This window comes from Equus caballus, chromosome 14 (assembly GCF_041296265.1).
Source record: "Equus caballus isolate H_3958 breed thoroughbred chromosome 14, TB-T2T, whole genome shotgun sequence".
Lineage (NCBI taxonomy): Eukaryota > Metazoa > Chordata > Mammalia > Perissodactyla > Equidae > Equus > Equus caballus.
This window is the reverse complement of record NC_091697.1, coordinates 20,284,081-20,300,910: the sequence shown is the minus strand read 5'-3', so window position 1 is coordinate 20,300,910 and position 16,830 is coordinate 20,284,081. Positions and strand designations below refer to the sequence as shown.

At 46.0% G+C, this 16,830-nt stretch overlaps 1 protein-coding gene across 25 annotated transcripts in view; it reads right to left on the bottom strand.

The window, feature by feature from the left end:
* Positions 1-14,295, bottom strand: part of FAM193B (family with sequence similarity 193 member B) — a 31,056-nt gene extending 16,761 nt beyond the window's left edge. For 3 of the 25 annotated variants that reach the window (XM_023617091.2, XM_023617090.2, XM_023617098.2), the window contains exons 1-2: positions 13,984-14,295; positions 271-513 (exon numbers count right to left, since the gene is read on the bottom strand). In XM_023617091.2, coding sequence (XP_023472859.1) covers positions 271-513; positions 13,984-14,193 — 453 coding nt within the window. In that variant the 5' untranslated portion in view covers positions 14,194-14,295. Of the gene's footprint in view, positions 1-270; positions 514-7,385; positions 7,511-7,887; positions 7,949-12,448; positions 12,561-12,901 lie in introns of all 25 variants that reach the window. The other 22 variants (XM_070232870.1, XM_023617093.2, XM_023617089.2 and 19 more) reach the window with 20 other exon arrangements.
* Between the last annotated feature and the right edge of the window lie 2,535 nt (positions 14,296-16,830).

The window sequence follows — 16,830 nt, the reverse complement described above, 5'->3', positions numbered from 1 at the left end:
CTATCAGTACCTACAAGCCAGCTCTCACACTGCACACAGACTCTCCTCAGGGGCTGGTGGGCTACCTGAAGCCTCTTTCTTCTTCCCCAGAATGTGAACCCAAGTCACTACTGCTGTGTGAATGCAGCCCAGCAGCCTCTCAGCGCCTGGGCATAGGGGCTGCTTGAGGAGAGCCTCCTGAGAGGACAGGGAAGGAACAGCTCAACAGCCTGACTTCTTTGGGCAGGCAGCCCTTCTGCATTCAGGGACCCCTTCTGAGCGGTTACCTACCGCCACTGCATGTTCTCGACCTGTCTGCCTTTCATCTTCCTCCATGCTCTTTCGGCAACTCTGGCAGACCCACAGAGGCATCTCGCCTAGGAGATTCTTGACGAGCTTTGGCATGAAGTCAGGGGGCAGCTTCTCACCCTGCAACACCAGTCCGTTTTGGGAAGGGCCTTCTTCCCAGCCTTTACGTTCTCGATGACACAGCAGGCAGCAAGTCTGCACAGACTGGCTGGAGGTGGGGGGAACCTGTCCAACAGACAGAAACAGGGTTTCCCAGGAGAGGAAAGGCTCTGCTTAGAAATAATATCAATGATAATAATAATGTCACTTATTACATGCCAGGCACTAGGTTAGGCACTTTATATTCTTAATTTTAATCCTGGTAACAGCTCTGCAAACTAGGTGTTATTGTTTCCTTTTTTTTTTAGATGAAGAAACAGATTTCAAGAAGTCAAATAAGTTGCCCAAGGAGCTAGTGAGTGGTTGACCTAGGATTTGAACCCCAGTGAGGCTAACTCCAAAGCTCATGCTGAAATGTCTTAATGCCTCAATGTTCCAAAATCTTGGTTAAAAAGAAAATGGCCTTTCCTTCTCTGGCATGTCTGGGAGAGGCCACAATTCTTGGGCTGTCTACGCAGTCCACAGACCAACCCTCATCTGGAAAGAAAAAATACTTTCAGTTAATGAGAGTTTGGGAGGACATGTGGGTTTCCTGAAGAGCTGCACAACTCCATTAGGATCACAGCAGCATTTCAGAGGAGGGGTTTATGTAGCTAGTCAGAGACCATCAACTCAACTGAAAACCGTGTTGGAGGGAAGGTAAGGCAGACCTTAGTGCTTCTCAGAGGCAGTGAGGTGTGGTGAAAAGAACCTGGGCTTTGGGAGTGAGACTGGCATGCATTCTAATCCCTGCCTGACCACATGTTAGCTGGGTGACCTTGAGCAAGTTATTTAATTTCCCAAGCTCCGATTTCCTACCTACCTTGCAGAGTTGTTGTGAGGCTCAGTGCATAAACAGAGGAAGTGCCTAACCCTGTGGATGCCCATAGCCTAGGCCCAATAAACAGTAATTATTACCTGGACATATTTTTCCCTTCTAGGACAAACTTGACCTGGAAATATGTCTATAGGGTTTTTTTTTCACATTGAGGGGTAATGACTGGGACACTAATTACATTTAATGACCCCAATTAATGGCTTTCCTGTATCCTGCAACTTTGTAGCCGTCTCACTCTGACACTGAGCTTGGTCATGTCACTTTCTTTGGCCAACAGGATGTTAGCAAACATGCTGCCAGCATAAGTTTGAAAAGTGTGTATGCATTTTTACTTGCTTCCTTGCATGGCTGGGCTTGCTCGCTCTTACACCTCTGCCATGCCATGAGAGCATGACCAGGCTAGCTGCTGGAGGGAGGTGAAAGAAGTGGGGAGAAAACTGAGTCTTCCCAGCTGATTGGCCTGCAGATCAGACACATGAGTGAGCCCAGCTGAGATCAGCCAAGCCGGTCCTGACTGGCAGAAACACCCAGTCAACCCACAGACTCATGAGAAATAATAAATGGTGTTGTTTTAAACTATTAAGTTTTGGGGTGGTTTGTTACATGCAATAGTTAACTGATATACCCTCCAAACTTACCCACCACTATATAACAGGTGTTTGTTGAGGCTTAAACAAAGGAATAAGGCTATCATTCTCATTCTACCAATAAAATAAATGCCATGATCTTTCTTGAACAAAATCACCTTCTCACAGTAAGATAGCATCAGAGTATCCTTAAATTTGTATCTTACAATTACAATGACCTACGTCTTCTAGGTTTCTAGAAAAAGAAAGGAACCAAATAGCAGTACCAGGAGCATAATGAAACATTTGAGGAAGTATAAGGACCTTGGAAAACAATACCAAAGAGAGAGAAATTTACATGTGGAACTCAGGTGAGATACTGTTTAAACACTACAATTCAGTGAGCAAGGCAGCTGTTTAATCACAACTGCAGAGGATCTAGTCTGCTAACCCACTGGTGGCGAGCATCTCCTGGAAAGGGTGGAAGGTTGACAGAGAAAAATGGCATTCAGAGGAGTTTAGACGAAGGAGGTCTTTTTGAGAAATGTACCCAGGAAACTTTCCATAGCTACAAGGTGCCATACTAACTCCAGGGGGAGGAGGTGAGGCCAACACCCAAGTCCCTTCCCCTGTGAGGAATATAACGGTGACCATATTCTTAAGGCAATCACCAGGACACATAATTTTACTACAGTTGAGTTTCATTTCATTTGAGTGTTAGACTCTAAAGTTATTACATAAGATGAAAATTTTGTATGAGTAAAGTTATTCTCAAAATTCTTTTTAAGGCCTGTATAGTATATATGGTTGTAGGTACAACCAGGAATTCAAATGTATAATATATATGACAATGTATAGTAAGTGATTTTTTAATTTAGCTTTTTAAAATGAAAATAGAATTCTTATAAGTTAAACATGTGATCAATGTGACTGTAGTTACTGCCACAGTACTTGTGAGAGGTACCGGGATGCAGTGGAGACAACACTGGCTGCAGCGTTAATTCTGGGCCTCCATCACTTACCAGGTGTATGATGCTGGGCAAGTTCCACTTACTCTGTCTCCTCATCTGTAAAATGGGAAGCCCCAACTTGTAGGGTTGGCTGTGAGCATTAAATGTGATAAAGCACCTAGTCCAGTGCCAGGTACATAATACGTTGCTCAACATACGATACTAACTATGAATATGATGGGAGCGATGGGAAACAATATTTAAAATGAGGACTAGGGATCAAAATATAGTCACTGTATTTTACAAGAATGAAAAAGTCTCTCACGTGCGATGAATCTAAGGTGACTCTGAGGCATTTTAATCTCTGCCCTCAACCCCATGAAGTCATTCCTTAAGTTCCCCAAACACTCCCTGTACTCTCCTGTCTCTGGCCTTTGCTAAGATCCGCCGCTTAAAATCCTTCCCTCTCACGTTGACCAATAAGTAGATGGGCCTGACTTAAAGGCCCAGCTTCAATCTAACCTCATCCGAGCTTTCCTAGAGAGTCCTTATAATTCACCTCTCCTCCCCATGTCCCCATGTCTGTGCCTTGGTTACAACATTTGTGCCTTCCACTTAAATTTATTCACCAATATCTTTTGTCCCTTCAACTATGTTGTGCTCCTAGAAGGCAAGCACCAGGTCTGATCTTGTCTGGATCCCTCACAGTGAAGCACAGGACATAGGCTCAGCTGGGCACGTGGTGGCTAAACTAGATTTAAGTGTTCCTATGGCAATACAGCTGGCAGGCAGCTTGGTGAGACTCCCTATCCTGTACCTCCGCCCAAATGGTTCCAATCTCAAGTGCGGAAGAGCAGAAGACTGCATTCCTTGGGGATTACAATGAGATGAACCTGTTCATGGAAATAACGTGACTCTCCTTAGAGTCAAGCTGGTACACATAATAAATGAGTTTAGCCATCAATGGAAGTGAATTTACAGGACAGGCTATCTTTCCAGTTAAAGGAAGAAACACAGGGCCTGGAAAGCTAATCAAGTTCTAACTGAAGCAGGGGTGATACTGCCTACGTTGCATAAGGCTGGCCAGAGGGTTAAGTGATATTAGATATGCACAGACTTAGCTCAAGGGATCCCGCAGAAGGCACTTAATCCATTATCTAGGCCCCTTGGCTGTTCTATTCTTAAGAAGTTGATACCGGAAACTTAGCTTATCCACTGTCCTGAGTTTACTATACTTGACTCTTTCTTTCTAGGCCCAGGGAGTTCTGGGGGCCACGCCCAATGGTGTCTTAACCCTATGCCTTGGCATCTGCCCCAGAGTACAATTCCCGGTGGGGCCTGGGGACTTTTCTCTCTGACATTTTCATCTCTACTTTAATTGCCAAGGGTGGTGAGAATCCCAAGCCCTGGAGATGTTACATTCAGTCAGTACTACCACTGTTCCTTCATATTTTTCCTTTGGCAGAGAAAAACTCTTGGTTCGGAATTCCCTTTGACTGCAATCTCCTGCCATCTTCCAAATTTCTGACAACCATGACCCCTTATGCCCTAAAGTCAAGCCAGGCTTTCACTAGCTGTTCTCCCGCTGTACTTTTAGCACATGGCACAGTACTCCCACAAAAGAACATGAGCAATAAATGTTTATCGAATGAATGAAACATCCAACCATGTTTCTTCATCACAAAGGATGATGCAACTGATTCTTAAACCCAACAGCCCTGGGCAACAACTAATTATTCCTTCTCACCTCAGTTTAAATTTCAGAGCCTCTCCAGATACAGGTCTAGCCTTAGGCAAAAGATGGGGAAGAGGAAAGAAAGGTTCTAGGGCTTCTCTAGATTTGAGATATGCTCAAAAAAGCTCCAAGATATTTCTGCTTCACTCTCTGAGGAAAACCAGAACCTCTGGAGAGTGTATGGTTACTCACACAAGGGGATCCATGTTCTAGCATGCACATCCCCAGAGCATCAAGAAGCCAGGTGAACCCCAGACTGTGGCCACTCCTAGCCCAGGGGGCTGGCATGTGCTGCCGTTAAAACCAGTATCTCTGCTCCCTCACCTGACCAGGACCAAGACTTTTCTGTCTTTGTCTGAGAAGCATCATGCTGGGGTATTCTAGTTTTTCCTGGATAAAAAGAGATAAGATACAAGGAAGGAGAAGCCAATTTTTTCATGGAACACCATTATTACTTGAAAGAATGACTGACAAACTATGGTTATTTGGACTTGGGTACTGCCAGATGTTTTCACCAAAAATGAACAAACTGAGCCTTTCACATCACAAAAACAACTTATTTGTGGCCAATGATAAAATTCAAACTTTCAGGTGAAAATGAGCTTTTTGGAAAACTTGTATCCACCACCATGAGCTTGACAGCTTCCCATACTTAAAGACTTTTCTGAATCAATTGGTGGGGATACTAACAAATGTTACAGTTTGACATTAGAAAATGAAATGGGAAAACATTGGGAGGATCTATATTACTGAGTGAACCTATTTTCCAAATGATCAAAGCATGATGCTACAGAATCACGGATTGGTAAAAAATCCATTCAAAGTGCTAGATGGACCAACAGATTTTAATATAAATGAGAATAAAGACTTCATTGATAAGGTCTCAGATTCTATATTGCAAAGAAAAATAGCAATCATCTGGAAAGGCTACTAAAATACTCCCTTTTCCAACTATGTTATCTGTAGGAGGCTGGATTATTTTTATATACTTCAATCAAAACAATGCATTGCAACAGATTGAATACAGAAGCATATATGAGAATCTAGATGGTTTTTCTATTAAGCCAGACATAAAGACATTTGCAAAAATGAAAACAAGACCATTCTTTTCACTAATTGTTTTTGGAAAACAGTTATTTTTCATTAAAAAATTGTTATTTACATTAACATGATAGGTTTAATATTGTTATTCTCAAATGAATTGGTAACTATTTTTTAATTTTCTCAGCTTTAATACTCAATTTGGTAAATATGAATAGATATAACCAACAAAAGCTCTTTTGGGTCCTCAATAATTTTTAGGAACGTGAAAGGGTCCCAAACCAAACACTTTGAGAACTGCTGAGGTAAAGCATCTAACAGTGCCTATCACCCAGTGGCTGTGCAATAAGCAATAGTGGTTATTAACAATGATACAGTTCACGACATATTTGGATAGCTCTTTGGGGGCATGAATAAATTTTCCACCTCAGCCCTTCTGTCCACAATTTGGGACTTAATGGGGAATAACCAGGTCACCAGACCAGGCCGTTGTCAAGGACTGCTCTGAAGCTGGATCTAATTTCCAGAACTAAACCTGCTCTCATTCCTCTCATGGATTCCTTTTGCTCCCAAGAGTGTGTGTGTGTTTGTAGAGGATTCTCCCAAGACACACGCTATATCTAACCAGCAGCCCTGCAACAGTTTCCAAATTCTATTCTGAAATGGCCCATGAGAGCATTCTACTCTCAAGCCACCCAAATCCAAGAGCCTCCCTGTCACCAAGGCAGGCAGAGGACAACAGAAGCAGCTAAAATTCCCTTCCAGAAGCAGAGAAAATGATTAATCCCCAGCCTAGAAAAACTCAGCCCAGTCATCGTCACTCATTCTTCCGTTCACCCATTCATTCCCTCATTCAACAAACATTCTCAGAGCCCCTACCTGGTGCCACCCATTGTGCCGGGTGCTGGGAAAAATCAAACAAAATAGAGCTCCTGCCTTAAGAGCACATGCTTAAATCAGGCAGGTTCATGCACGGGGTTATCAATGCTCCCAAACTCCCAGGATGCCTCATATTCATTTGGTAGGAACACAAATTAAAATAATACACAATTAAAATTAATACACAAATTAAAAACAACCAACCAATCAGGAAACTGGGCTTCTCTACTTAATGTAAGCTTATTATGTGCCTTCTCGCATAGCTATCCCAGGTTTGAGGATCTCCTCCCATTAGCTTCTCCTTCCTACCTTGGTCTGTTTAATCTCCAGGCTCTTTTCTGGTTGACCTCACTGCTGCAGCACCCTCTGGCCCCCCACATTCATGACTTGACCCCAGCTGACCTCTCCAAGCTCCTGAGAACTTAGCTTCTACTCACACTGTTCCTCAGATATACCTGGTCCCTTCAAACCTCAGCACTTTAGCTTTACTCCTCAGCAAATTTCTACTCATCTCCTAAGATCTTGCTGGACCAGGCTAAGTAGAACTACTTCTTTTAATATAGTATCTATCACGTTGTGCCACAGACATATTCTCTGTCTGTCGCCAAACCCTCAGTAGACTGGGAGCTCTTTGGGAACAAGGAGTGGGTCTTGGTTATTTAAGTGTGTCCAGAAATTTAGGCTTGGCTTGGGCCTTGCACATGGCAGGCATTCACTGAATAAAGGAAGCAATGCTTCCAGCCCACCTGGCTCACACCTCAGCTGCTCTACACAATGGACAGGATCTAAAACACAGCTGAACCAGGCCTGTTCCCAACATGCTATGCTAAAGGCATGGCTGCACCACTCCAGGCCACTAATGGGAAGGCATCAGTGCTAAGAATCTCAGACAGTTCTAATGCTGGCAATCAGAGCTGCAGTTAATTCTCAGGGAGCTGATACAACCTTACCTCAGTGTCCTGGAGCTTTCACCCAAACTCCCACTCAGGCTGTTGGCTCAGGTCCATCGAGGAGGTAGGACAATTGTTTCATACCCTTAAGCCAGTTTGTGGAGAATTCTCTCTGGTTGTACAAGCTGAGTCAAGGACAGGGCAGTGAGTCTCTTTGACCTCAGTGGCCCTCCACCCCCCAAGGCAAGCTAATCTGTTGAACCTGCTTCCTGAGTGCAATAAGCCTTAGGAAGGCCTAAGCTGCTGCTAATTAACCCGGAATCTCAGGCACACCTTAATACCTACTACTCTGTACCCCCAGCACAGATTTCTCATGAGTTTGGAAGAGTATGAACTTTGGAGACAGGGTGTTGTGAGTTCAAATCCCAGTTCTGCCATTTTCAGTATGATCTTGGAATATTACTCAATTACTTTGAGCCTCAATTTCCTCATTTATGAAATGAGAACAAAACCATACTTCACAGAGTTGTGAGGACAGAAGGAAATAAATTATGTAAAGTACCTGGCCTGGGCCTGGCACACAGTAGGTGCTCAATACCCGTTAGTTTCTTTCCTCTTCTGTCCTAGAAGAAATGACAGGGAAACTTACTAAGTGAGACTTGCCCAATCCAAAGTTATTACTTGAAGCACAGGACAGAAGACTAGACAGGTGACCTTCAAGGCCTCTTTGAACCCCCCAGTCCATATCCTCTGGCTACAACTTCCTAATAAGAACCTTCAGTGTTTCAGGCCCCTTCTTTCTGCCTTATTTTCCCTATATCTATTCATTTCAGAATGGAGGCTGAAGCCACAAAGGGAGCTGGAGAGCTGACAGCCTTGGGTAGGGAATAGAGTAGAGATGGCCTATGGGACTGCATCATGTTCATCCACCTAGAGTTTGAAGGATGAGGGTGGGAGCATGGGCAAAGAGCAAAAGGATGCTAACAGAGGGCCTTTCCTGGGACACAAGTAAACCTCTTCTCAGTCCTTTTCTGCTCTGCTCATCCTGCCACGAAGAACCATTAACCACTCCTTTCCACAATAACCATTCCTTTCCCCAAATACATAAAGCACTCACATCTTCACTCATACTGTTCCCTCTATGTGTTCCCTTTTAGGCTCAGTTTGGGTGTTACGTCCTCCTAAGTCCACAGGTATAATGAACTGTGCTTTGCTCTGGGATGCCCTAACACTTTTTTACATATCTTTTCAATAGAGCTTATCACACCTATCCTAGTTATTGAAATCTGTCCTCTCCACAACACTGTGAGCTTTCAAGGGCAGGGCTTGTATCCCATGATTCACTACATCTCAACTATTCAGCAGAGGTGGCAGCACGTAGTAGGCATGGGTAACATTTTGATCCACAAAGAAAGAATAGCAGTTGAAGAATATCATTAATAGGGCAACCACTGGAGAACTGGGGAAAGTTTGTTATTTGTTTTTCTAAAACTAGGGCTGTTTCTATTCCTGCTGATGGAAAAGTTCCCCACTGGGAAGCCCCATTCTTGGAAGTATATCCTAGGTCTCAATTCAGCACCCTCAATTCAGGAGTTCCCAGACCGAGCCACACATCAGAATCATCTGGGGCAATTTAACAACGGATTCCTGGGCTCCAGACCTAGAGACTCTGATTCTGTAGGACTGGGACTGGGTCCAGAAAAGCACAGGGGATCTGAGGATTAGTTAGGCTGGGGTGAGGGAGAGGTGGACTCGAGCAATCACAGCTGCCTCTCTCACTGAGAATTAACTCCTCCCATGCTATCAGAGAATTTACCGAATCACATCACAATCACTTTCCCACTTAAAGCCTTTCAATGATTCCTCATTGCCTATAGGATAAAGCCCAACCTTCTTGATAAGGTTCTCAAGAACCTTGCTAACCTCTCAGCCTGACTTCTGGCCACTCTGAGTTGGACAGTTCTCGCCTCTAGGTCTTTGTCTATGTTGCTTTCTTTGTTTACACACTTTCTTCCACCTTCACCTCTGGAGGAACTTCTATTTCACTGTGAAGCCTCAGCTCTGAGAAGCCTTCTCTGGGCTATCATATCTGTGCATCCTCAGCACTAAGCATCTATGATAATCATAGCTACCATTTGTGCTAAGTGCTTGACATGCAGGACTTGTTGCCCTACCATAAGCCTGGTATCACTGTCATTTTATACATGAGAAAACAAACCAAGAGGCTGAAACGCTTCCAAAGGCCATGTGTTAGGATCTAGGATTTGACCTAGAGGAAGCAATGCTATTCTAGCCTTACTGCAATTACTACATACATGTTCGCTAGACCATGAGCCCCTTGTGGGCAGGGACCATGTCTGATTCACTTCTGCATTCCCAGCTAGCCCAGGGCCTGGCACAGATCAGGTGTCTTTTAGTGTTTGCAAAATAAATGAACACCAGGTCAGGTGAGAGGAAGACTGGGTATGGTGTGTGTGCAACGGGCCCAAATGAATGATGACTGCCAGCCTGGCCCAGCAGTGGGGGTAGGTAAGAAGAAAATGGTAGATACCTAACTTATTCCTTTTATTATAATTTTAGTTTAACAGCCATTTATTGAGCACATAAGGACCATGCACAATAAATAACCCAGAAATGAATTAAAATATAGCTCCTGCTCTTAAAAATTCCAAGTTCCATAAGTAAAGGTATTAGAATCTTAACAGTCCATCTGACATCAGATATAAGCTTATAGCTCTGGGACATTTTAAGGGAATTAAAAATTTAAAAATCTTAGTGGGTAAGTCTTCATCTTCAAAGGACTTGTGGTACTTCTATATAGTGAATCTCTACTGGCTTACAAAGAACCAGAGGTGGCAGGGATCCACCTTCAGTATCATTTCCTCCTACTCACAATGCAAGTGGCCAGGCTGGGCAGGCAGTGATTTTAAGGGGGTGGTCCCCGGGTATAGGGACTATCTCATTCATTGGTGTACCCCAAATAAAGGCCCTGGCACAGAGGTCATGCTTGCTGAGTGGGTTAAACATAATGAGACAGGTTTAATAAAGATACTGAATGATTATCTACTCCAGTCTCTTGAGGCAGCACGTTTAACTCTGAGCAGTGGGAGAACCAGGTCTGTAGAGTCCCTTTAAGCTAGGCTGGGCAAAGCCCCAGGGGATGCTGTAGAGAGAGCAGAGATGGGAAGTGCAAGATGAGCTCAACCCCCACCAACCGCTGGCTTACAGTCTAGCAAGTCTCCTGGGGGTTTACTGAGTGTGCACCCGGATAAGAGAAACTTAACAACAGCCAGGAGAGCAGGCAGGTGACAACATAGGCTTTGGATGGCCATCTGGCACAGCTCCTGCCACACAGCACCTCTGACTCTTGTGCTTGAGTAAGGAGCCTCAAGGAACGGGGGTTGCTACACATTCTCTCGTAAAGTTGCCGATGAGGCTTAGAGAAGGGAAGAAACACGTCCAGAGTCACAAAGCTAGGAGGACACCCCAAGTCTGGAACACTAAACACTATTTCTCACTGCCTCCTTCAACTGCTTTACAAGTTTTTTTTCCTTTGCTAATCAGGCAATAACTATTTTAGCCTTCTTGTGAAGTAAATGAGGATTTAGGTTCTTAGTGAACAGATCAATGCAATTGAGTGGCCTGAAACAATTGGAAGTAAGGGTTTTTGGGATCCCAATTAAACTCAAGGTCCTGTATTGAAATATGTACAGACTATGCAAATAAGCAAGGGGGACTGGATGGAACCAGAGCGGTCTATGAACCTTAACTCAGAGGAAGCAATGCTCTTCTAGCCTTACTACAACTACTATGTTCTCAGACCATGAACCCCTTGTGGGCAGGGACCACATCTGATTCACTTCTGCATTTCCAGCTAGCTCAGGGCATGGCACAGATCAGGTGTCCTTCCTATGCTAAAGGAGGCAGACACTACTCAGAGACTGCAGATTACTGCTTCTCGGAAATTTGGGCCAAGCGGCACCAGATTTTTAGAGTTTGAAAAGATGGCACAAATCCAGTTTTGTGGGAAACCTTTTGATTTTAAAATAGTGGCTCAAATCAAAACAAAAACAAACAAAACAATGTGTGACTTGGGACATTAGAACCTGTCTGTGGACTGGAAGGGGTCTTATTTGCTGCCTTTGGCTTCAGTTCGGCATGCGACCCTGAGTTTCACCTTACTTACCCACTCTGTGTGCATAAGACAGGGTTATAGGTGGTGGTGGGAGCCAGAGATCCTCACCAAAGGCACACCTGTGGGCAGAGCAATGCCTGACCCCAACCCTTTCAGCGGGTGCTTCTCACCAGGGTACAAAAGCCTGCTTCTGGCATCCAGAACCCTCCCTTCCCAGCAAAAAAGTGGGGCAAAATCAGAAGAGAGTTTGTCAGTTTTCTTTACCTCTTTGTGGCTATAGTGGGGGAAAAAAAAAAGCCTTGTTAAATCCCCTACACAAAACTGTCCTTATTTTTTTGGCCCTGAGACTTACAGCGGGAGTTATTTGGGCAAATGTTGCTCTGAGTCTCTGTTTCTTCATCTGAAAAATAGTGTAACAGTATTTATATCCTTCAGTTCATTCACTAACATTTGTTAATCACCAGGCATAGGGCTAAAGTGGTGAACGACGTGGTTCCTGCACTCTCAGAGTTTATGTAGCAAAAACAGACCAATAATCACACCAATGTTAACCAATAATTACACCAATAGTTAACTCATCACATTTGTGGTAAATGCTGAGGAGAATGCTGAGGAGTAAGGTATCTAAAGTGCCTGGCATGAATAAATGAACGAAATGGCAGGTCAAGCAACAGAGTAGATAAGAACATGGTAGGAACCCACCATGTTAATGAAACTCATAGCTCTTAGGAAAGTTGTGCCCTAAATAAAAACTAAATGGTTAAGCCACCATCTAAGCTTTCTGACCATGAAATCTACAGACTGGCTAAGTGGCAGAGGACCCTAAAGTATTGTATGGTCTGAATGGGAAGGAGAGAAGTTAAGAGCTCCCTGGTTCTCCCTTTTGGGATAACGGCACCCCTAGTGGTGCCCAGAGAAGGGAAAGAGAAGGCTAGAGGGGGAAGTAGCTTCAGGGTGGAAGTTAGACCAGGTGGGTGTGGAGTGCAACCTGGAGTGTCGCATCCTTTGGACTTAGCCCTGGATAGGAGGTGGCTGTGAAGGTGGGGCTTTTGACACTCAAAAGTGGTGGTATTTTCATTAACTGAAAATCTTCTTGTGATCTGAGACACAAAGGAGAGCAGCATCAAAACTGGGTTACAATAAGCACAGGTTCTCAACGGATTCACTTTCTCTCTCATTCACCTAGTTATTTCTACTCTGTGTCAGCAAGGCCCAGGGCTAGGCATGGAGAATCAGAGACAGATGACATAGTCTGTGCCCCTCTGGAGCTCACAGTCCAGTGTTGGGAACAAACACATCAACAGAACGTCTCATTACAGAACAGGCAGTGCTACTAGAGGGGAGCACATGAGACTGTGGGCACAGAGGGGGCACCTCACCCAACTGGGGAGGTCAGGTTAGGCTTTCTGGGAACGGTACCCCAAACAGCATCCCCACTCACATGCACAATTCCAGAGATTCTACTAGAAGGCTGTCAAGAGCCATGCCTTCTGGCTGCACCAGCCTCCCAGAGTCCCCTGCTGCCCGATGCAGTGTCTGCAGAGCCAAACGCATCTTCTGCCACGCCTCATCCTCATCCGGCGCTGCATCCGACCCTCCAAGACTCCTGCAGGAGCCTGCCTTCCTTGGCAGGCTCAGCCAAAAGACCAACTCAAAACTCTTTTGTCAGAGCAAGCTTAGGGTGAGCCACCCAGCCCCAGGTGCCACAACCCTCCCAGAGCAACTGTGGCTCATGCCACCCGGGACTCTCAGTGGACACTGGCAGGGTACCCCTCATTATCTCCTTTGCTCAAAAGAAAGTGACCTTCTTCCTGGTGGCAAGCTGGAAGTTTTGGAAGTCCTTCTACTGCTCACTATCTGCAGGATTTGCCAAACCCAGGGATCTGAGGGTTGGGTGGGCCGCCTTGTGGATCAGGGGTATAGAGGGGAGAAAGGGTAGGTTGTGCTGGGTTTCCACCTCAGTGCAGGAGTCCCACCAAACAGTCTTCTGGGCAGCCTGGCTGTCTGCTCCAACTGCTCTGCAGGGCAGGGAGAGGGGGGAGGCCCCAGGAGACATATGCTGGGGGCACAGCTGCTGAGGGGGCAGCGGCTGCAGGCAGTGAGGGGAAGGGGTGGAGCCGCTCCGGGGCGGGGGCTGGGGGGAGGCTGCAGCCTTCCAGGCCCCAGCGCCCCGAGCTGGCCTCTGGGTGGGTGGGGGCGCAGGTGGGCCCAGGGGAAGGGGAAGGGCAGCGAGCTGAGCGGCGGCCTCAAGATCAGAGCCCGGCCCCAGTGTGGGTGTTCGACCAGAACGTTTGGCTTCTGCTCCAGCCCGGAGGCGGCGGGAGGAGACGGCCGGCAGCCTGGTCTCAGGAGGACAGGACGCGCCAAGCCTCGGCTCTGGAGAGAGAGGTCCAGCCTCCACGCCTGCCTCGGGGGGACGGCTCCGGCCCAGCCGGGGGAGGACGCTTCACCCCAAGCCCTCCCGGGCCCGCTCTGCGGAGGTGAAAGCGCCCGAGCAGCGGGACTCGCCTCGCTCGCTCCTACCTGCGGGCCGGCCGCCAGCTTCGGCTCGTCCTCCTCCCTGGGGCCGTCGCGCTCGGGCTCCGCCAGCGCCTCCGGGAGCCCCGCTCCCGCTCCCGCTTCCAGGCTCGGCGGCGGCGGGGGCTCGGGCGCCTGGGGCTTCTGCGGCCCCGCGACCCGCGCCCGCTCGCGCCGGCCCGCGCCGCCGCTCGGCCTGCTCCGCCTCCGAGTCATGCTGCTCTCGCGCCGCTCCCTAGCTCCACTCGCGCCGCCGCCGCCGCCGCCGCCGCCGCTCCCCTCACAGGACAACAGCCAATATGGCGGCGCCCGGCTCCCCGTCCGCCGCTGCCAGCAGGTCAGAGGGCACTCGGAGTCCGCGCCGCCGCACTAGCCCCGGAGGCTGCCTGCGCCATTTTGAATGAGGTCACCACCCGGAGTTCCGTGGGAGAGAGAAGCTGCGGGGGAGACGCCCTCCCCCTCCAGGGAGCTAAGGATGCGACCTGCGCGACGAGCTGATGTTCGCTGCGGTAACCGTGCCGCACGGCCCTGGGTGCTTAATAACTGCCTATTAAGTGGATGACTGAGTTAATTAATTTCCATAGTGCTACAGTACTTTCACACCCATCGCCTGACTCCTCGCACCCCATACGGCGAGGCAGGCTCGATCGTTTCCATTTTGCAGCGGAGAAAATCGAGGCTACAAGAGGCGAAATGGTTGCTCAACATCATTCAGCCAGAACTCGTGGATTCTTAGATGGCCTGAGCTGAAAGGGACGAAGGGGTCGTCTAGGTCTTTATTTGCAACTTATGGTCCACTGGGAATCCAGCGTTTGGTGCTTGGGACAGCGGGACTCAGCCTCCGCTCCTTCTCTCGCAGTCTGGTGGGGAAGGTGGACACTTAAATACACAATTACAACCAGTGTGATAAAGATGAGATGACTGGGGCATGTACTAGGTCAGCGTTTCCAAAAAAGTAGTGTGTGCAGGACAGGATTTTGAGTGGTACACAAAGGAACATTTAAAAATGTGATAATTGTGTATTTAATTGTTAAAAATGGAATTCCCCCCCCCTTCTTTTTTGAATAGATTAGACATGCAGATGGTACAAATTTCTAAAAGTTTTGAGGGTAGCCTGTCTCATGCCAGGGCCAGTGGTACCCTGAAACCATATGGGCGGTTCTGTGTAGAGTCGCTATTGATGTCATCAACGGGTGCGGAATTCTGACATTGGCCTAACCCACTGAGCACGGGCTATTTTGAGAGGAAAGGCTAAATGGAAGGCCCTGGAGCTCTCCTTAATTGCCAAGAACATAAATGAAAAAAATAATACTTCATCTCATCACAGGGACTAGTGCCACCATCAAAGATTGGAAAGATTACGGGGGATTCCCACTATATTAACATTAGCTCTTCAGTTTGGCCAGAATAGTAGATAGATGGTATTTTTTCCCCAAGTATGTATTTTTATTGTAGTAAAATATGCATAATATAAAATTTACTATCTTAGCCATTTTAAGCGTATTAAGTACATTCATACTGTTGTGCAACTGTCTCCACCATCCATCTCCATAACTCTTTTCATCTTGCAAAACTGAAACTTTGTACTCATTAAATAATAACTCCCCATTCTCCCCTCTCCCAGCCCCTGGCAACCACCATTCTACTTTTTAAAAAAAATAATCTGCTCCTTTTCCCCACACCCTAGCCGCTGGTAACCACTGTTCTACTCTCTGTTACTATGAGTTTGTTTGTTTGTTTTTTAAATATCCCACATCTAAGTGAAATCATGCAATATTTGTCGTTTCGTGACTGGCTTATTTCACTTTGCAAAATGTCCTCTAGTTTCATCCATGTTGTCGTAAATGGTAGGATTTCCTTTTTTTAAGGCTGAATAATATTCCTTTATATATCTATTTTATATAAATATTGACAATCTTGCATTGTTTAATGACAGGGATATGTTCTGAGAAATGCATTGTTAGGCAGTTTTGTCATTGTGTGAACATCATAGAGTGTACTTACACAAACGTAGATGGCATAACCTACTACACACTTAGGCTATATGGTACTAATCTTACAGGCCCACAGTTGTATATGTGGTTTGTCTTTGGCTGAAACCTCATTATGCAGCACATGACTGCATATGTATACTTTATATGTATATTCATATATATATACACACACCACGTTTTCTTTATCGGTTCTTATATTGATGGAGATGATGGATGGTCTTAAAGAATGACACAGCATTATGATAAACTTATTCAGGTAGGGACCCCAATCACAGGCACTTTTCAGAATGGTTGTTCTTGGAGCAGATTGGCACAGTCGTTGGCCTCTATAAACAACTATTAAGTAGGTCAATGCTTTTTCTTCTATACCCCACCTCAGGAATAATCTGTGTTCCTCTGGCAGTGGCAGCTGTAAACCTTACTCTCTTGCTTCAGGGGATGTCACTCTCTGGACTCGTTTAGTTCACAGGAATTTTTGACAAAATGACCATTCCAGTGGATATCAGGCTAATCTACTGTGACACTGATGACACCATCAGATGAACCTTGAGAAAGGGAAGTAGCAGATACCCTAGATGACTTGGTAAGCGTGCTGTGTATGACGGAGGGCAGATAATAAATTCTACAAATTATGCAGGGGCCTGTCTATTCGGTGAACTGTCCAGGGGTCTGGAGTGTGTTGAGATATTCCCTACAAAATGAAGGACAAGCTGCTGTGCATCACACTCTCTACCACTGAAAAAGAGGCACAACACTTGGTGGGCTTCTTTAGGCTTGAATGGTAAAATATATCATATTTAGGCACATTACTTTTACATCTTACTGACTATACAAGGAAAGAAGCTTTTCTTACTGGAGC